A 20,915-nucleotide genomic window follows, 5' to 3' on the forward strand; every position below is an offset into this window, starting at 1 on the left:
TCTAACACACGTGCACATGTGGGCAGTGAGGGAAGCAAGTGGTTTATGCAGGAGTCCTCCTTGCAGCAGGATTCTCATAGCAAAGAAGTAAGGAAACTTCACTGTCCCTCAACAGAGACTGTCAAATGAGTGATGATACATCATATAATACTGTGCAGTCTTGAAAAGGCCGGTTGTTAAATACTGTAATGGAATGTTCTTCAGGATATAAGAAGTTTAAAGAGCAAAGTACTAAGCTGTGATGAGTGTGCTGCCATTTCAATCAGAAGGGGCCCAGGAACTCTCTATGTGTGCACATATTATAGGAGTATAATATATCTCCAGAAAGAGATGTAAGAATTATGTAAGAATTGATAACAGTGTTTGCTTCCTGGGAGGGGAGCCTAGTGCCTTGGGAAACAGGGATAGGAGAGAGATGACTTTTTGTTCCATATAATCATGTAATAAAAGAAGATACAAGGGGGAATGTAAAAATTAGAGGAAGGTACCTATAACAGATGGTATATTTCTTTCAGTGAACTTAATTTGTTTACTCAGCAAATACTTGTTAAGTGCCTAATATGTCCCCAGCCCTGTGGTAAAAACTAGCGAAGAAAACTAGACAAATCTCAGCCCTCCTGAGGGTGGTGGAGGTTGCAGACAGTAAATAAATTACATAGTATATTAGAAGGTCGTAAGGACTATGAAAAATCAAGCTGGGAATGGGGATAGTGAATACTATGAGGAGGGAGGTAGGGAGGTAGCAGAGGATTAGGCATTTTTAAGTTAAGGTGGCCTGTGAGCAAATCTCTGAAGAAGGTGAAAAAGCAAGTCGCATGGCCACTGGGGATGGAGCCCTATGGGCAGAGGGATCTGCACATGTAAAGGCCCCAAGGGCACGGACTGGTGTGGCTGGAGTACGATGAACAAGGTGAGCCGTTGGAGGTTTTTGAGCAGAGGAGTGACCAGACTAGATTTTTGTTCTAAAGATTCTCTGGCCCCGGTGCTGAAAATAGACTGTGGTAGGGGCACAGGTAGGAGCAGGGACCCACAGCAATAATCTGGTGAGAGATGGTGTGGACCGTGGTGATCTGAAGCACGATGGACTGGATGTGGGTGAGGAAAAGAGGAGTTAAGGAGGACTTTCAGGGTTTGGGCCTGAGCCGCTGGGTGGATAGAACCAGTGGAGAGGGCTGCGGATGGAGCAGGGGCAGGTGGGAGACTGGGCCGAGAAGTCAGGAGCTCAGGTTGGGACGTGCCTATTGGAGGCCTAGAGGGAGCTGTCATCTGGACAGGCGGATGTGTTATCTGGGGCTGAGGAGAAGCTGTTCCAAACCTGTGGTGAGGTGTGTTTCTGGAGAGAGATCAGTCAGCAACGAGTAGTGGGAGCTTTTTTCTTCAGGTTGCACATTACTTCCTCTTAGGAATGCAGCATTCCAGTCCTCTGCTGTTCATTTGTTCAGGTCAAACTTTTCGGGCAAGCGTAGTCAGGAGTGACAGTAAACACAGGACACCTCTTACCTGCCAGGCGTGGTTCTCAGCTCTAGTATGGATTAGCTCACTTAGTAATCCTCTCAGCAGGTCTGTGTGGGCGTGGGAGTCAAGTTATTGTCCCCACGCTTATAGATGAACAAGCTGGGGAACAGAGAGCCTAGAGAACTTGCCAGAGGTTTCATGACTAGTACCTGAAGTGCAAGCACTCCAGCTGTGTAGTCTGCACCCCAAGTGCTCTGCTGCCGCCTTTGCAGCCGGACACTCTTCAGGCTTAGTGAGAGCGAGACCCAGGGGCCCCTCCAGGGCGGCCCGGCTGACTGAAGTAGAGTTCTGTGGTCACGGAGAAGTATGTCTGTTCGTGTTAAGTTGCCTTTATTTAATAAAATATCGGGTGCCTGGGTGCCTCAGCCGTTAAGCATCTGCCTTCGGCTCATGTCATGATCCCAGGGTCCTGGGATCGAGCCCCACATCGGACTCCCTGCTCCGCGGGAAGCCTGCTTCTCCCTCTCCCACTCCCCCTGCTTGTGTTCCCTCTCTCGCTGTCAAATAAATAAAATCTTTAAAAAAAAAATCAACATTCACCTTGTTCCTATCTTATAAAGACATTTTGACTCTGAATTTTATGTTTTGATAGCTTAATGTTGCTCATTGTTTAGGTCAATAGAATTTTAAAGGTTGCCAAACCCAACTTTGTGGTCATGAAGTTACTGGCAGGAGGACACAAAAAGGAATCTAAGGTAAGCGCATTGTGGGGAAAGTAAATGGGTGTTAAATTATTGTAGAACTTTTAAAAAAATACGATGCACAAATATTACAAAAAGGTAAAACATTCAAAAATCATCCCTTTAAAAGAGTTCAGGGGCGCCTGGGTGGCTCGGTCAGTTAAGCGGCTGCCTTCAGCTCAGGTCATGATCCTGGGATTGAGCCCTGCATCAGGCTCCCTGCTCGGCGGGAAGCCTGCTTCTCCCTCTCTCTCTGCCACTCCTGCTGCTTGTGCCCTTTCTTTCTCTACCTCTCTCTCTGTGTCAAATAAAATCTTTTAAAAAAACGAAAATAAAAAATAGGTTCAGGGGCAGAAAATAACTAGAGCTTGCCATTTTGCTTTGAAACTTAAGAGATTTTATTGACTTAAAATTTCTAAAGTCTGCCCTTCCATGCCCCTCCCTCCTTTGTCTAAGTTACTGTGAACGAGTAAAAGAGTAAAACAGAAAATGTGTGAAAACAAATTTATTATGGGAGAGAGATTTAAAAAGTCATCTGCCTTTAGAAAAGTGAATGCTTCAGTAATGAAGTCTTTGTTTAATGGCTCGAGAGATGGTAAATTCTGTCAGCTTCCCTTGCTGATGTTGTATCAACATGTGCCTGCTGAGCATTGGCACACTACACGTACCTCTGTCGACTCCCATCGCAGCTTGCTCTCTGCCTTCCTCATCTTCTGCCGTGCTTTACTATAGACACGGTTTCGTTCGTTGCTTAGTACTGTCCATGACCCAGGAACTAAAGTGTGCTGACCCACCACCCTTCCCTGTGATTTAAGTCCATTTGCCTTTGTTAACTGTTCTCTTTCATAAACCCAGAGATAAGCTCATTGTTTTCCCTCCAGGTTAGTTCCTATCTTCTTTGTCATTAAACCAGGTTTTTTTCCTCTCTCGTGCTGCCTTACCTCTAAAATTGGGAGAAACTAAAATACTGTACTGTCTGAATATTCGTAGATACATTTGTTTACTTTCTGCCTTTCTTTACAGGTTCCTCCTGAATTTGATTTCTCTGCTCACAAATACTTTCCTGTTGTGAAACTTGTTTGAGAGACACTGAAAGGGGGGACATCAAGGGGCAGAATCTACTTTCGGATTCTAAGGGGATCCATCTGTCAGTCTCAGCACATAACATGAAGTGAAATGGATTTCTTGGATAACAGCCTATTATAAGAAAGAAATACTTTTAATTTGACAGCCTTATACGACGTGAATGAAAACTGCTGTTTTAAAGTGGTTTGTTATGTTCCATGGATGAAACTGGGCTTACTGAATGCAGTGATGAATGTTATATGGTTTTATTACAGATTTAATCATAAATCATTTTTTTATGAATGAGTGAAAATAGTGTTTGTAAAGTTAATAAATTTCTTGACAAAAAAATGCACTACTGGAAATGAAAAACCACAGCACTTTGTTGATGCATGTTAAGGACTGAAGGTGTTTTACTTGAATAGTTCAAGCAGATTCAAAAGAAGTTTCAAAACGATTGATCGAACACTTGAATGGGGTTTTGGTAAAATACATTTAAAAGGGAATATGCGGGGTGGGGGGAACCTCTGTCTAGGGAGACTAAATTACATGGGGATTGTGATTTTGTGTGTCATGATGTCTTAAATTATATACCTATAAGAATATAGAGGTTTTTTAAAAAATCCTTTAACTGTTCCTTTTGGCACCTTTAAAACATGCAAAATGTTTGCTAGTGACATTATACAAGAGGTAGGAATGTGTAGATTTTAGGGTTAGGTTTCAGTGTGGCATACTTTTTGTTCACTACTAAATATTCAGTTTAACCCATGCAGCGTTTTCAAGTGGGGATCTTTCCAGTATCTGCTGCCTTCGAAAACAGACTTAAATCCACCTGTACCTTGTAAGTGCCCAGCACCAGAGGCCCTACCCTTCCTTTGCTGCCCATTCCTCTTCCTGGCTCATGCTGCCGTGGATTTTTATTCTACATTAGATGGTATCATTTTATTCTAAGCAGTAAAGATAGGAACACAAGCATTTGTTTCAACTGGCTAGGGACTTGGTTTATAAAACTCTGTGAAGTTTATGCATAAATTTAAAGAAAATATTTCAAGTCCTTTAACTTTCCCAGAGATGTGTTTCACAGGCACACCACCAAGGATGGAAGCATTTTACTTGAGCTTTTTCAAAAGTACATGTGATGATACCAACTTTGGGATAATTTATAGATTGAAGGATTACTCAATTTTATAAGCCAGTTTTTAAGGTACGGTGGCTTCATACACAAACATTTAAATACACAAACTATTATTTCCCCAACTTTGACACTAACGAACATTTTCAAAGTCTAAGCTAACAATGTGGGAAGAAAAAACCCCTACAATTCATGGAATCTTTTTGTATTTTTCGTAAAATTCAGAGACAAGGATTAGAAGTTGAGTGTTCTATAAACTATCAATTATTTATAGTAATCTCTTAGTGGGAGTAGACCAAGCCCTTGGACCTTAAAGGCTCCTGAATTCACATTTGTCGTGCACCACTCTAAGTTCTGCTAAGAATAGCTGACCAACTACTATCAAAACAATCATGCCAGTTACCAATCTAGTTATTTAATGACTGCACAGTGACTTAACAGGTATTGGTTTGTCAAATTCCATCACACAAAAGTACGTTAAGTATGTGCAGTGCTTTCATTACTCAAAAAGTCTGAGTATTGCACAGGGAATCTACAGTCCCATCTGGAGAAGAAAAGATGAGTCATCACATTCCTGTCTACATACCATTTGAGAATACAGAGGAAGGTGTAAATTAAATAGTTCACACCTATTAAAAATTGGAATAGCTGCTGATTAATTTTGGATGAAACCAGAAGACCAAAGTGGGGGGTTTGCCATCTACTTACGTATTACACAGGTTTTTGTTTTGCTTTTTTTAAAAAAAAAAAAACAGCCATGACACCTCTATAAATTGTTGCCTCAGAATAGGTTGCCTATGTGATGTCAAGGTAAGCTGGTGGTAAGAAATCATGACTGTCTGGAGAGATTACTCACAGTACACACCTCCTGAACAAATGGCCTTTGGTGCCTCTGTACATGAAGATGGAAACAGCGTGGTTATTTTTTATTTATATTGACATCCCATCTCAGTCCACAAAAGGTTTAAGGCAAACCACCATCCTTAATCTATAATTTGCAAGCTGATTCTTCAGGAATCCAATAGGGCAGTAAAGGAAAACAAAGCAGCTGAACTAACAGTCTTGTTTCTTAGAACTCTATGCACACTGATTAAACATGGAATGAATAGACGTTTTATTGAAAAGGCAAGAGAGATTATCCTAAGGCTAAGACACAAAGAGAAGTTGGACAAGGGCTTAGATAAAACCTTACAAAGCTATTTTTAACACTCTTCGTTAGTTGCCTTTTCCGGGTAGAAAAGTTTAATCTTCGTAATTAAGTAAAAAGGTACCTACATGAGTAATATTCACATTGGAGATCTTAACCTGAATGCAAACCAGGTCCTGCCTTCAGTGCCAGCCAGGGGCACCATGAGTCCAGACCAGGTGAGGGGCCAGGCATCCAGCTCACCAGCTGTCTGGCCTGCGTAGTTCTTTAACTTCTCTGGACCCCTGGTTCCTGTCTGAAGTTGAGGGGTTATAGCAGGTGATCTGAGGCTCCTGCATCTCAAATCCTCTGACTTGTATTTAATAAGTATCACTACCCACTCACCCTTAAGACCTGAGAGTCATTAGTGTGACTCTGCCAGTCATTAGTAAATGGAAAGAGCCTATTTACTGGAAATACGGAGAAGCAACTCAATGTGAATTATGATTAGTCCTTTTCAAATTAACATTGATTTTTAAATCACTTTTGATAGTCAATTTACCACAAGCCAAACGTATAGACTATGGCAAAAACAACTGTTACATTTCTCTTGCCTTTCTAAACTTTCCCCGTGTCACACTGTATATACTCTTAACATCAACTTCCTCTCCTTTTCCTGTAATGGTGCAGTGGACAGTCCACAGCAAACGTGCCCCCTCAGTGCTGTGCTGCCCCCTCTCCCCGCCCCGTGCTCTGCTACAGGCCCCAGGGTCAGCTCTGGTTTGGCCCCTGTTGTGTCAAAAGTCTAATCCACTCATGGCTCTTGGTAATAGGGACTTAATAGAGAAGATTTTGCTTTGCCCACACATACTAAGCAAACTAAGAGATCACAAATATTCAAATTACAAGTCACTGAGAAGCATTTTTGTACATTAATGACAAAGGTTATAGAAGTTTTTTTAAAAATTCTCACATAAAATGTCTTTGTATGTAGACTTGTTTAAAACTGTCGCTAGTGATGTTTGTGTTAACAGTTTTGTACTCCAGGCCACTGACTGTCGGAACCAGAAGTGAGCGCATGAGAGTATAAGCCAGGAATCGTTCGGCACTGACCTGTGAGAACAAATACTGGGCTGGTACCGGCCACTCAGCACAGCGTGTGAAGCGGGACACCAGAGGGACCAGAGAAGAATTCTCAGGTGCGGTGGGTCTCTTGGTGTCAGAAGACAGACTCTTCTACAGGCTTTGATTTTTTTTTAAACAAAGTTACATTCCAGAATTTTTTAAGTGCCACTGTCACCATACTTGGAGAACTTGGGTTCTGTTTTTGGCGCTGATCTTCTCATACCTATTAGCTGACAAATTCTGACACCTTAGTAAAAATACTTCGAAAAAACCATCTACAACACAGTCATTTTCCTACATGAAGTACATATTAAAACTCCACAATAATCATCTTTAGATGTATATTTTAGTACATTTCACAGTATTCAACCCCTCATATTTTGTAGTGATCTCTGTTCAATCCTGACATGAAGTATATGATTCCAGTTGATTCAGACTGTGTGATTCCTCTTTTCACGCTGATCAAGTAAATTTACGTCTCCTTTCTGATTTCCAGCATTAAGAACTAAAAAAGAAAAAAAATAAAAACCATAATCTAACATTAAAACATTTAGGGGAAACCAGCCAGGCAGGTTCTGTTTGACCTAACTATCGAGAGACTGCCTCATCAAGAGGACAATATCTCCCTCAGCAACATAATGGGGGATTGCATTCCTAATCAAGGACAAGACAGTGAACAGACTACACGTATGGCCAACATGGTGCCATGAAATAAAGCTAAAACATCTAAAAACTTCCTATTTGAAATACTGAAATAATGCCCCATGTCCTCTAAAGTGGACAATATAAAATATACTCATAAGATTTGTGATACAACCACAACCCCTCTGTGCTCCATGCATCCCTGTTGGTATCCCTCCCAAGAGGAAACACAATGCCCTAAGAGCTACCTGCATCTTCAGTCAGTTCTTATTACTCCAAAGCTTCTCCTTTACTGTATGTGTCTGTATGTGGCGCCCATCATCCTTACTCTCCTTCAACACTCAAAGGACATACAAAGACCTCACAAAACCTAAAACCACCATGCTGACTTACAACTACGACACATTAAATGGTTAATGATTTTATTAAATGAATTAAATGACTGCCTTAATATTGTCTTTTAAAGTTCTCTAATAAAGTTGGAACTAATGCCTTTTTCTTCTAATTTCCCTGGAGCAAGCAGGGAGGGTCTTAAACTATTTTTAATGATAGAATCTTAACATGATGGTGATGACAATTCTTGGAACTGTTAAAGCTTAAAGAACATTTTTCTTTGCCTGCGTCCTTTGTTTGAAGCCTTGTACAAGGTCAAATTCATGGGACACCTGTGTGTAGGGGATGAAAGATCCCAGGGCTCTACTGCAAAGCCAAACATTTAGGACACTAGACTGATTTGAAAGGACAGTAAAAGGGATGTTAAGACAGTAACCACACCAGCAAACAGTCAAGGACTGGGGTACACAAATGAGTGGACTCGATGACAGGAACAGAAAAAAACTTTAAAATTCTGACTTGATAATATGTTCATGTTTTAAGTATAGTCTAAGAAAATTTAAAAATCAAGTTAGAACTATTTCTAGAAAACCTCAAACAACTCTGCCAACTGTAATAACTGACATGCTAGATGAAATATGAAAAGATATTTTAAAGAACACACTGTTGAATCAAAACCAAGCTGAGAGACTTTCTACCAAATAACTGGCCAGAACACTTCAAAAACTATCAACATCATAAGATAAAAACAGATGGTTTTGGGTTAAAGGACCCTAGGGAGGTGTGACAATAAATGCAGTATATAATCCTGGATTATTATATCTTGGACCAGAAAAGGGATATTAAGTTGGACAGTTCACTAAATTTGAATAATAGCATTGTATCAATATTAATGTCATTTCAATAACGGTACTATGGTTATATAAGATGTTAATATTTGGGGAACCTGGGTGAAAGGTATATGGAAATTCTATTTTAAATTAAAATCTATTTTCAAATTGAAAAGTTAAAAATTTTAAAGACACTAAAATGCACTGTCTATAATGGCAACAGAAGAAGGAATCTGTGAGGCCAAACGTGGAGTGAAAAGTTCCAACTCCTGAAGGTAATAAATATCAAAGCTAGCTCTGCCCTGAGGACTTCCGAAGCCTGAAGACACCGGGCTTCTCCCTTTACAGCTTCCAAAGATGCAGAGGGACAAAAACTAAAGACGAGGGCTCCACTCTGGATGGTAAGTCCAGAAGGGGACTCCTAGATAGAGCTGAAACTCCCAAAGGCTCGTGTCCTTGGATTAAAGGTAATGGAGAAGTCTGCAGTCAAGATGGGACAGCAAGAAAGCCTAGTGGTTAGACTGGGGAGGAGGACTTCTTAACTATATGAGACGACCGTGCAAGTATACAGTTAGAACTCACATTCCCTGTGTGATCCAAAAAATATCTGAAGAGAATTTACCTTATTAAAGAGGTGGTGATTTTGTAGTGCCCTTCTTGAGACTGATAGAGGCAAACAACCCCTAGTGCAGTACTGCTCTAACTCAGGCCCCAGAGGCTTCCTACAGATAAAAGTTCCCAGGAAACTAGTAGCTCACAGTTAAAGCACAAAACACAAGGAAAGAAGGTATCCTAAGGACAGTCTGATAAAAGAAATACAAGGTTTTCAGATACTACAACTGGAAGATAAAAGTCTGATACATTTAAAGAAATGAAAGATGTTTGTAAACATGAGCAAAGAATAAGAAAGTTTAGAAATGAAAAAATTTAAAAAGCATGAATTAAAGAACAGATAAGGCAGAGCTGAAGGAAAAATTGGTGAACTCGAAGCTGTCTGAGGAAGTCATTCTAAATGTAGATCAGGGAAGCAGAAATGGGTAATATAAAAAAAAAGGGTAAGAGACATGAATAGAATGGTAAGATCTAACATTTCTGATCTGAGTTTAAGAAGGAATCAAAATGGGAAGAAGCATTATTCAAAGATATCTTGGCCGTAATCTCCCAGAAGTAGCCTTGTCAGATAAAAAAAAAAAGGGGAGGGGAGCGGGGGACGGAGCTGTTGAAACAGTGTGGTATAGTGTGAGTCAGCAGGGAAATCAATGGAACAGAAAGTGAAAACTAGACCTGAGTACATACAGAAATCTATTTGGTAAAGGTGGTACCTCAAATCAGTGGCTTTGAGCTGGTGTTTGGCCAACTGGACAGCCCCTAGGAACAAGAAAATTGGACCCAACCTTGCACCACAATACCTGAATACATTTGAAATTAGTTATGAATTAGAGATCTAAATGTAAAATATAAAAACATGATGATGATCCTGGAAAAATGGTGATAACAGTGGCATAGTTTTTGAATTTCAGGGTCCCTACATAAAGTGACTACACTGAAAAACTCCAATCAGATATTTACAAGAGTAGATGGCAAGGAATCCTGCAGACCCCAAAATACAAGCAGAGACAAAGACAATGGCCAGTGCCTGTACGCTAACACTGTCTAGGAAGAAAACAGGAGCAATGGAGCACCTGATGGACCTGAGAGCAGGACAGGATAACCCCAAACAACCAAAAGATTTACACCCGAAAGTACCTGGGCCAATGGATAAACTGCAACTGGAAAGCAGGAGACTTTCTGCTACTCCCGCAGCAGGTGACCACAAAGTACTTTGCTATGGTAAGGACTGAGGGGCCAGGGGAGGCTGAGCCCCATGAACTTCTGAAACTCATTTGCCAGGACTCCCTTCTGGGGCTCCTTCCCAGGTAGAGCCCCATGGGGGTAAGGGGGGAGGAGAACAGCTGAGTGTGGAGGAGAGCCGTGGCTGAGCAGGACAGGAACAAGAGACAAAGGACCTGAAGGTTCAGATTAAAGTGGGGAAGGTCCCACTGGCCAAAAAAGATGGGACAACCTCAACTTCAAAAAGGGTAATAAATACAGTTGAACGAAACCCATCAAATAGGTTTAAGTCCACTGAGTTTGCATTTTAAATATCACCCTCAGAGGAAGACAGGGAAATAATTATTTTGAAAATGGGTAAATAAAAAGAATCAAGCATTTTTATCCTGCCTATGTTATAGAACTAAAACCACTGACTTGCCTATTTATAAAAATATCCTAGTTAACCAATGGAATAGAAAAAGCTGAATTAGAATACCATGAATGAATTAATGAAGGTACTGAACAACAACTGCTACTTACGTCACAAAAAGAAAGGTGTTCCTTGCCTCCTGATGAAAGAACACACCACTGCCTCCCACTTTACCAAGGGCTTGAGCCCAAACCTGAACCAAGCCTCTGGATATCAGCTGCCAATATTCGGGAAATAGAAAGGAAAGAAGAACATACTAAAACGGCACTATGAATGTACAATCAGCACTATACGGACCGTGGAAAACTCCAGGGCAAATGGAGGAAAGGATTGGAGGGGGAACCTGTAGACTAAGAGACATTTAAAGAGCTATCAATTTTAAGAAAGCGGGCAAAACTAAACTGGTGTCCAGGGATGCCCACTTGAGTGATAAGCCCATAAAGAAATGCAAGAAAATGCCTATTAGAAAGGTCAGGATAGGGGGTGCTATTATGGGGAGAGACTGGCCTCTGGAGGGCTGGTCAGGTTCTAGTCCTTGAGGTGAGTGGGGACACAGTTACATGGTATTTACCTTCTAAAGACATTTGCTTTGTGTGGTTTTCTGAATTTGTGTTTTACTTTTTAATAGAGCTAAAAGAAAAATGTGAAAGCATACTTAAACACACAGATGAATTCCTTCCAACACTAGATGGGAAAACTTGCTATGATTCAATACCCAGAGGCAATAAAAGAAAAGACATAAAAGTTTTGAAACATTCACGTGGCAAAAAAACACCATACATAAAACCAAAACACAAACTGGAAGAAGTATTTACAACTTACACCAGAGATAAAGGGCAATCTCCCTAGCATATAAAGATCTCTTAACAACTAGGAAAGGAAACATTAAGAATCTAATAGAAAAATGAATTTTAAAAAAGGGAACCATGGAGGGTGCCTGGGTAGCTCAGTCAGTTGAGGGTCTGCCTTCAGCTCGGGTCATGGACCTGGGGTCCTGGGATTGAGCCCCACGTCGGGCTTCCTGCTTGGCGGGGAGCCTGCTTCTCCCTCTCCCTCTGCCCCCCTCCCCCCCCGCTTTGTGATCTCTCTCTCACTCTCGCCCAAAAAAAAAAAAATTCTTAAAGAGAACCATGAAACCACATGATACTACAAGAGGATATGTGGCAGGGTGACAGCATTAGAAAAGTCACCATCAGACAAGGGTTTTCAATGGACGCTAAAGCCACACCATTTCAAAGCATCCCCCTCCACATGACTTCTCAGTTACAAAGGGAAAATGGCAGTGCCTTAACCAGGCCATCAACCTGCCCGGGCCTGCCTCCTGGTGGGAAGCAAGAAGAGCACACTGCAGCTGCAAATATCATCCAACCTGAATCCAATCACAAGCCAATGGACAAATCCAGAATCTGATACATCCCACTGGCCCAGACCCTTTAAAATTCAAAATGATAACAAAGTACTACTATAAAAAGCTGCCTAGAAGTACCGTGCAGATGTTACGGCTTTTTGACTGCTGATACAGAGTGATCAAGTGGTGACCTAGCCATCTGTTGGGAAATCCCTAGATGTCATGAAGACAAATCCTCCAGCCAACACCTGAGGGCTGGAGCCCCCTAAACATACAGACCTTCTGAAAGGTCTTCACCTTGGACTTCTCAACCCTCCCCTCCCTCCACGGCCCCATGTTCAAAGGCTTCTGGATTGGATGGATTACTTACAACATTAGTGCTGGGATTCAGTGTTTAGTCACTGCGAAAGTGAACGAAGGACCACAATGTGAAATTCAAGGCAGGCCCACCGCCTCAGCACACCTCTTACCGTTCAGGTTTCTGTCGTTCCCTGCGAGGGCTGCCTGCTTATCTGTTTCCGATTCTGCCTCATTTTCATCCATGTTGTAGTCCTCTCCTCCTAGCTTTTGCTGGTGTCTCCCTGTAAAATGAGCACAGGCACAGAGAACACAACCCACATGACTCTCCCGAGGCCGCAGGGGCACCAGAGCCCAGGAACTGGGGTTTTTCCCAGTCACGGCTCAACAATCAGGTCGTCTTGCGACCTCTCAGAGAACGGTGGGCACTTGTGTGCCTGCTGCCGGTACAAACAGCAGGTGCGAGTTCTCCACTTCCCTCGCATCCCCGCTTCAACGGAGTCCATAGAAACTGTGGCCCTCGACACAGGGCTGTATTCTGGGCTGGACCTAGGGAAATGAGCTAATTAACCCCAAATCCTGGGTGGTGGTTTTTGTTTTTTTTTTTTTAAGAGACCATCAACTTGAGGTTAAAGGAAGGCGCTGCTGTTGCTGGAAACAACAGGTTTCTAGTTAATGACGGCACCTCCTCAGAATGGCTTGTGGCTCTGACAGAAGCAAATGGAGAGGCTACTGGGTGCCAAAGGATTTTCCATCATACCTACAGAATTAGATCATGCATCACCACATTCAGTCCTGCAGAGAACCACCACCAGAAAAGATCAGGACAAAAGGCGTTCAAGAGACATATTCATAGGCTTTTCTGTGAATGTCTTTTATACACATATAGGTAGGTAAACAAAATCTTTTTTTAAAACGCGGGTCTGGGAGAGTTGGCTCTAGTTACATCCCCCTGCACTCACTGCCTGAAGTGGAGGCAAAGGCCACACCTTTGGGCCCTGCCGCTTTATTTGACAGCTGCACCAGGATGACGTGTATCCTACAGGACCTCAAGCCAATCCTCAGATATTACCCTCTGTGGCCAGTCTGAAACCTGAGTGCCACTGGATTGGCCACCAGAGTTTCCTCTTCTTTTTAATTCTTTAACCGAAACCTCGTGAGAGAACAGTCTTCAGAAAGAAAAACTCAAGTGCAAACGAGATCTGGAAACAGGGTGATTTCCACAAATAGGCACATTCCCCCACTCTTGTTAGTGGCTCGTCCCAGAGCACAGGTATCTTCCCTTCACAAGTGTTCCTGGCTCGGCTGGGAGTGACGTCTTCCACAGCTTTTAGGGACCCAAATACATCCCAGAATATTGTGTTGATTTCAGTTTCCCCACACTTCTATGTATCTTTAAAAAAAAGTCCACCAAACCAGATAGGATTCACAGGTCACTTTGCTGCCATGCTCAAATATGCATGAAACCCCATCTACCCAATCCCATTCACTGGGCACTGGTGGTGACAACACATGCGGGTGGAGATGCGGACACACAGGCAGGGCACAGGGTCCAGTGCGGGGGCTACATTCACTTGATGCTAAGCACCCACCTCAAGGCCTTCCACCTGAAAGCCCCCCCAAACACTGCGGACTCCCTGTGAATATTAATTTTGACAAATCCAACTGCTGGTGAGCACACTGCTCTTCCCTCTCTCCTCCTACCTGGTAACAGAGACCCAACAAACCAGAAGAACTAGCCAAATCGCAAACGGGCTTTCACAGGGGCCCTTCCAGCGTCACACGAAGAGCAGTGGAAAGGAGTCAGCAGACAGCCCATTGGAGCAGCTCACCCACCTTCCTCATCAGCATCCTGCTCTTCCTCCTGCCCATCGGGGATGACAAGCTGGTCCCGCTCCAGGTCCTCCATGTCCTGATTTTCTTGGCTCGCCGGCATCACTCCTGGCACCTGTGGCGTTCGGCCAACTGCTTCAGCTTCTCCAATGCCTCTTCCACCCACTGGTCGGCCTTCCTCCACAGCCTGCTCTCGGCCTGGCTCCCGGGGCAGCCCCAGGCTGTCCCTTGGAAGCTCCTCACTGGCGACCTGAATCTCGTTGATTTCCTCTGTACAGAGAACACAGTTAGCTGTGACCTCACTAGCATTTACTTTAATTAAAACAAAAACAGGGGCGCCTGGGTGGCTCAGTTGGTTAAGCGACTGCCTTCGGCTCGGGTCATGATCCCGGGGTCCTGGGATCCGGTCCTGCATTGGGCTTCCCCTGCTCTGTGGGGTCTGCTTCTCCCTCTCCCTCTGCCTGCCACTCCCACTGCTTGTGCTCTCTGTCAAATAAATAAAATCTTTAAAAAAAAAATTGAAAAAAAATAAAAACAAAACCCCTCATACCACTCAATTCCCAGAGTCTTCCCAAGGGCTGGATGGGGAGCAACTAGGTAACTTATTCTGTGACTGCAAAGACTGCAGGCTTCTCTATACCTGCAGCTCATCTTCAGAACCATAAGAGAGAAGTGGTTTAGGAAAAAGGTCTGGACAAGTTCTCCTGATTTCAGTGACAACCTATCAGCTGAAGTGATCTGACCCTCCTGTGTGTCTGGACAAGTACTTGGGTGCAGGGCCTGCCAGTCTACCAAGGACTCACTCCCCAGAGACACAGCAGCCCCCGTTCCCGGGACAGCTGCCCAGGTCTCAACCATCTCCCCTATCACACAGTCCCAGTGATGTCCTCAGTAAGGCACAGCCCGGACCTTTACACAGCTACCAGAGAACAAGGCACTCGCTTTACAAGGATGACAGTAAGACAAGGAAAGCCCTAGGGCCCCAATTCCAGGTGCCCAGAGAGAACTTCACCTGCCTCTGGCAGCCCAAACCCAGCTCACCAATTGCCTCCCACAAGGATACTCTGTTGTGAGGCCATGTGCAAAGATGTTGGACACAAACCGCCACGATGGTTATTTTAGAGAGAGCTTAAATGCTTAATCACCAAGCTTCACTTACTTTTCCCACCTTGTCTCTTCAAATCCAAAGCCGCCTCAGAACTGGGGACTGGTGTCTGGGGCTCACCATTGCTGGGCATGTTTCCTTTCACTTGAGGCACCTCTGCCTGGGGCAGGTCCGCTTCCTGTGGCCTGGGCTGAGGCTCACTGGGGGCTCGGAGCTGAAAGAGAATCACACAACAGCCAGGGCTCTATGACTTTACACCTCATAACAAACCCAAGCAATGCAATGGACATCCTTCTGACAAAACACCAAAACCCTGAGAAATGCCACGATCTACCCCAATTGTACCATGCCATCTGGCATAAATCCAAAGCTCTGATGTTACGATCTCCCAGAAAGTACTTTCAGTAATGGATTAACAAGTAGGTTTCTAACGGTCTGATCAACAAGGACAAGGATGACCTGAATGATAAACCAGACCAGGCTGACTTCTATAGAACACTGACCCAACAAGAGCAAAACACATTCTTCAAGTGCACATGGAACATTCCCCAGGACAGATGTTAGGCAAGGAAACAAGCCTTAACAAATTTGAAATAATTGGAGAACATACTTTGTATGATGTCAATCACAATGGAATGAGATTATCGGTGACAATAAAATTTGAGAAATTCACAAACGTGGAAATTAGACAACATACTCCTAAATTAAACCAATGGGTCAAAGAAATCACAAGGCAAATGAGAGAGTAGCTTGAGAAAAAACAAATACATGACATACCAAACTTATGGGAGGCTGTTAAAGCAGTGCTTAGGGGAAAATTTGCAGGTCTTTATTAAGAAAAAAGAAAGATCTCGGGCGCCTGGGTGGCTCAGTCGTTAAGCGTCTGCCTTTGGCTCAGGTCATGATCCCAGGGTCCTGGGATCGAGTCCCACATCAGGCTCCCTGCTCTGCAGGAAGCCTGCTTCTCGCTCTCCCACTCCCCCTGCTTGTGTTCCTGCTCTCGCTATCTGTCAAATAAATAAATAAAATCTTTAAAAAAAAAAAAAGAAAAGAAAAAAAAGAAAGATCTCATATCAGTAACCTAATCTTTCACCTTCAGATACTGGAAAAAGAAGAGCAAACAGAACCTAAGAAGGACATAATAAAGGTTGGAGCAGGAATTAATGAAATACAGAATAGAAAAACAATAGAGAACATCAATGAAATCAAAGTTAGTTCTTTGAAAATTTGAACAAAATTGACAAACCTTTAGCTAGATTAACCAAGAAAAAGAGAAAAATTACTAAAATAAAAAATAAGATGGGATAACACTACTGAACTTACACAAATAAGAATATTAAAAAGGAACACCATGCATAACTGTATGTCAACTGTGACGACTTAGAGGACATTAGGCAAGTTCCTAGAACAATACAAACTACCAAAACGGCCTCAAGAAATAGAAAATGTGAGAGGCGCCTGGGTGGCTCAGTCAGTTGTGTCTGACTCTTGGTTTCGGCTCAGATCATGATCTCATGGGCTGTGAGATCAAGCCCCACGTTGGCCTCCGCACTCAGCCAGGAGTGTACTTGAAGATTCTCTCCCTCTGCCCCTGCACCGGCTCCCTCAGTCTCATATTTTTTTAAAAAATAGAAAATGTGAATAGACTTATAACAAGAGATTGAATTAGTAATTTAAAAACCTCCCCCAAAGAAAAGCCCAAGCCCAGATGACTTCACTAAGCTTGGTGAATTTCACCAAGCATTTAAAGAATTTATTAAAGAATCAATACCAGATCTTCACAAACTCCCCCCCCCCCAAAAAAAAAATTAGAGAAAGGAATATGCCAACTCATTCTATGAGCCCAATATTACTGGATATCAAAACCAAAAACATTACAAGAAAACTACAGGCCAATATCTCTTACGAATATAGACACCAAAATCCTTAACAAAATACTAGCAAATCAAATCTAGCAACATATAAAAGGATTATATACCATGACCAAGTGGGATAAATCCCATGAATGCAAGGTGAAACATCTAAAAATCAGCGTAATACCATATCAATAGCACGAAAGACAAAAAAACACATGATCATCTCAACAGATGGAGAAAAAGAATTTGACAAAATCCAACACCTCTTGATAAAGACACTCAACAATTAAGAACAGAAGGGAAGGGGTGCCTGGGTGGCTCAGTCAATGAAGTGTCTGACTTTTGGTTTCACAACTCCAGGCTCCAGTCATGATCTCAGGGTCATGAGATGGGCGCCCCACCTCAGACTCTGTGCTCAGTGGGGAGTCTGCTTGAGATTCTGTCTCTCCCTCTCCCTCGGGCCCCTCCCACCTCTCACACATGCTCTCTAAAATAAATAAATCTTTTAAAAAAAAACAACACAAAAGAACAGAAGGGAACTTCCTCAATTTGATAAAAGTCCATCTATGAAAACACACAGCTAACATCAAACTTAATGGTAAAAACTGAATGTTTTCCCTCCATGATCAAGAACAAGGATATCTGTTCTTCCACTTCTGTTTAACACTGAATGGAGGTTCTAGCCAGGGCAATTAGGCAATAAAAAGAAACAAAAGGTATCCAGATTGGGAAGGAAAATGTAAAACTCTCTGTCCTAAACCATATATAGAAAATTCAAAGGAATCATGTACCAAAAAATACTATTAAAATAAAGTTCAGCAAGTTTGCTATATAGCAGATAAATATGAAAAAATGAACTGTATTTCTACACACTAGCAATGAATATGAAAATAAAACAATTCCACTTATAGCATAAAAAATACAAATACATTGAACAAAAAAAAGTACAAGACTTCTGTAAACTACAAAACGTTGTTTGAGAGATTTTTTTTTTTTTAAAGATTTTATTTATTTATTTGAGAGAGAGAGAATGAGAGACAGAGAGCATGAAAGGGAGGAGGGTCAGAGGGAGAAGCAGACTTCCTGCCGAGCAGGGAGTCCGATGCGGGACTCAATCCTGGGACTCCAGGATCATGACCTGAGCCGAAGGCAGTCGCTTAACCAACTGAGCCACCCAGGCGCCCTGTTTGAGAGATTTTTAAAGGACTTAAATAAATGGAAGGACATCCCACATTCATAGAACAGTAGACTTAATGTTGTTAAGATGGCAGTACTTCCAAACTGATCAACAGATTCAATATAATTTCAAATTATATCCCACCTGGCTTTGAAGAAATTGATAAGCAGATCCTAAAATTCATATGGAAAATCAACTGGCACAGAATAGCCAAAATAGTCTTTAAAAAGAACAACGTTGGAGGGGCTCCTGGGTGGCTCAGTCAGTTAAGCATCTGACTCTTGGTTTTGGCTCAGGTCATGATCTCATGGTCGTGAGATCCAGCCTCGCATCAGGCTCTGTGCTCAGTGGGGAGTCTGCTTGAGATTCTCTCTCTCTCTCTCTGCTCCCCCACCCCCCCTAAGATAAATAAATATTTTTAAAAAATTAAAATTTAAAAAAAGGTGGCACCTGAGTAGCTCAGTCAGTTAAGCGCCTGCCTTCGGCTCAGGTCATGATCCCAGGGTCCTGGGATGGAGCCCCACATCGGGCTCCCTGAACAGCTTGCTTCTCCCTCTCCCACTCCCCCTGCTTGTGTTCCCTGTGTCTCTCTCTGTCAAATAAAATCTTTGTTTTAAAAAAAATGTCTACATGAATATTCACAGCAGCATTATTCATAATAAGCCTAAAACTAGAAATAACCCAAATACCTATCAAGTGACAAATGAATCAACAAGATGTGGCCTATCCACACAAAACTATCCAGCTAGAAATAGGAATGAAGTATTCATACATGCAGACATGTGGATAAACCTTGAAAGCATTACATTAAGTGAAAGGATACAGACACAAGAAGTCACACAGCATATGACTCTACTGATATGAATATGTCCAGATAAAGCAAAACAGAGACAGAGAGTAGATTAATGGTTTTCTAGGACTGAATGGGGAGAGCTAATGGTTATGGGGTTTATTTGGGGGAATGAAAGTGTTCTAAAATTGACTGTGAGGATGGCTGCACAATTTTGTGACTTATACTAAAAACCAACAAATTGTAACTACTGTATGGGTGAATTGTATGGTTTGTGAATTCTCTCTCAATAAAGCTGCTATATTTAAAACCAACAAACACAGACTTCCTGAAGGCTTTGAGCAGCGGCTTCACGGGCCGAGCATGAACCCCGCCTACGTGGGCACTCATCAGCCCTGCCACTGACCAGCCCTCCCCATGGGGCTCAGGGCTTCCAAAACAGAACAACAGCAACTCTCTCCCACGGCGGCTGTAGGCTTTAAATGAAGAAACCCTGGTAAAGCTCCGAGCCCAAGGACAAGGCCAGAGCCCAGCATGCCCTGTCAGAGTCGCAGCGTCCCGGGACTGGCCGGCGTGTCTCAGCTCCGGAGCAAAACCCGCAAGGGAGAGCAGAGATAAGAGCAAATCAGACAGCAGACAAGGGAACAGAACGCCTTCTGGAAGCCGAGGCAGAAAAAAACCCAGAATTACCTGCTGGCTTTGGTCCTTCTTTTCACTCAGGTCTCTGGAAGCAACAGCTTCATTTCCCTTTTTAGTGACTTCTTCTATTCGCTCCTCACACTGCTCCTTCAGCTCTTTCATCTGACTGATGCACTGGCTCCTTTGGTGAAAGAAAGCAAAAGGAAAGACAAATATTTAGGGATGTGTGTATACAGCAAGTATTTCCTGCCATGACTGTGGCGTCCACCATGTCAGTAAGACAGAGATCATCTTGTTCCTGGTTCTGGCTCTTGATATCAAGAGGGCACATAAGGCATGTGGGTTTTAGTTACTAAATGGCAAGAAAACTGGAGTTTGCTGAAACTTACTACAAATTTGTCACACTGTTCTAAAACAGGTGAACTTTACTGGTTAGAAAAAATAATTTTTAGGGACGCCTGGGTGTCTCAGTTGGTTAAGCATCTGCCTTCGGCTCAGGTTGGGATGGAGCCCCCACGTCAGGCTCTCTGCTCATCGGGGAGTCTGCTTCTCCCTCTCACTTTCCCTCTGTGCTCTCTCTCTCTCTCCCTCTCAAATAAATAAAACCTTTAAAAATTTTTTTAAAAATACAATCTGTGGCAAAATAAGAAATATATATATGGTCTTGTCCCCAGCTATTAGCACAGAGCTCCTAAAGCCCTTGGAATTTCCGGAGTAATGGGTGGGTCTTCTGTCAGTCAAAGGAGCCCCTCTGGACCACAGCTGAGTTTATGCTGTGCTGGCTTCCACAGCCTTAGGATGGGGCTGGTGGCCAGAGGAACCACCCCCATGATTACAGGGCTGGAACTCTCAGCCCCACCACCACCTAACCTCCAGCGAATGGGGAAAGTAGCGATGGAATTTATGTAGTGAAACCTCAGATAAAATCTCTGGGTGATGAGGCTTGGCAAGCTTCTCAGTTGGTTAACATCAATGTACTAGAAAGGTGGCACCACAATTCCACCAGGAAAGGAGCTGTCTCCCCTACAACTGCCCTACAACCAAGACTCTACCATATAGCTCTTCCTGAGATACAGCCCTTATAATAAAACTGTAGTCATGAGTACAGCACTTGGCAGAGTTCTGTGAGTCATCCTAACAGAATTACCAACCCTGAGGGGTTCAGGAGGCACTGAACTTG

The 20,915-nt window shown here is 42.9% G+C and overlaps 2 protein-coding genes across 2 annotated transcripts in view; one reads left to right on the forward strand and one right to left on the reverse strand.

The window, feature by feature from the left end:
* The window catches only part of NAA35 (N-alpha-acetyltransferase 35, NatC auxiliary subunit), a 97,240-nt gene extending 93,506 nt beyond the window's left edge, over nt 1-3,734 (forward strand). Inside the window, exons 22-23 of the mRNA XM_021677949.2 lie at nt 2,130-2,210; nt 3,219-3,734. Of these exons, the coding sequence (XP_021533624.1) occupies nt 2,130-2,210; nt 3,219-3,278 (141 nt within the window). The 3' untranslated portion in view covers nt 3,279-3,734. The remainder of the gene's footprint in view (nt 1-2,129; nt 2,211-3,218) is intronic.
* Nucleotides 3,735-6,252: 2,518 nt separating this feature from the next.
* The window catches only part of GOLM1 (golgi membrane protein 1), a 53,190-nt gene continuing 38,527 nt past the window's right edge, over nt 6,253-20,915 (reverse strand). The window contains exons 6-10 of the mRNA XM_021677948.2: nt 19,787-19,916; nt 15,328-15,487; nt 14,172-14,438; nt 12,509-12,619; nt 6,253-7,148 (exon numbers count right to left, since the gene is read on the reverse strand). Coding sequence (XP_021533623.1) covers nt 7,075-7,148; nt 12,509-12,619; nt 14,172-14,438; nt 15,328-15,487; nt 19,787-19,916 — 742 coding nt within the window. The 3' untranslated portion in view covers nt 6,253-7,074. The remainder of the gene's footprint in view (nt 7,149-12,508; nt 12,620-14,171; nt 14,439-15,327; nt 15,488-19,786; nt 19,917-20,915) is intronic.

This window comes from Neomonachus schauinslandi, chromosome 13, assembly GCF_002201575.2.
Source record: "Neomonachus schauinslandi chromosome 13, ASM220157v2, whole genome shotgun sequence".
Lineage (NCBI taxonomy): Eukaryota > Metazoa > Chordata > Mammalia > Carnivora > Phocidae > Neomonachus > Neomonachus schauinslandi.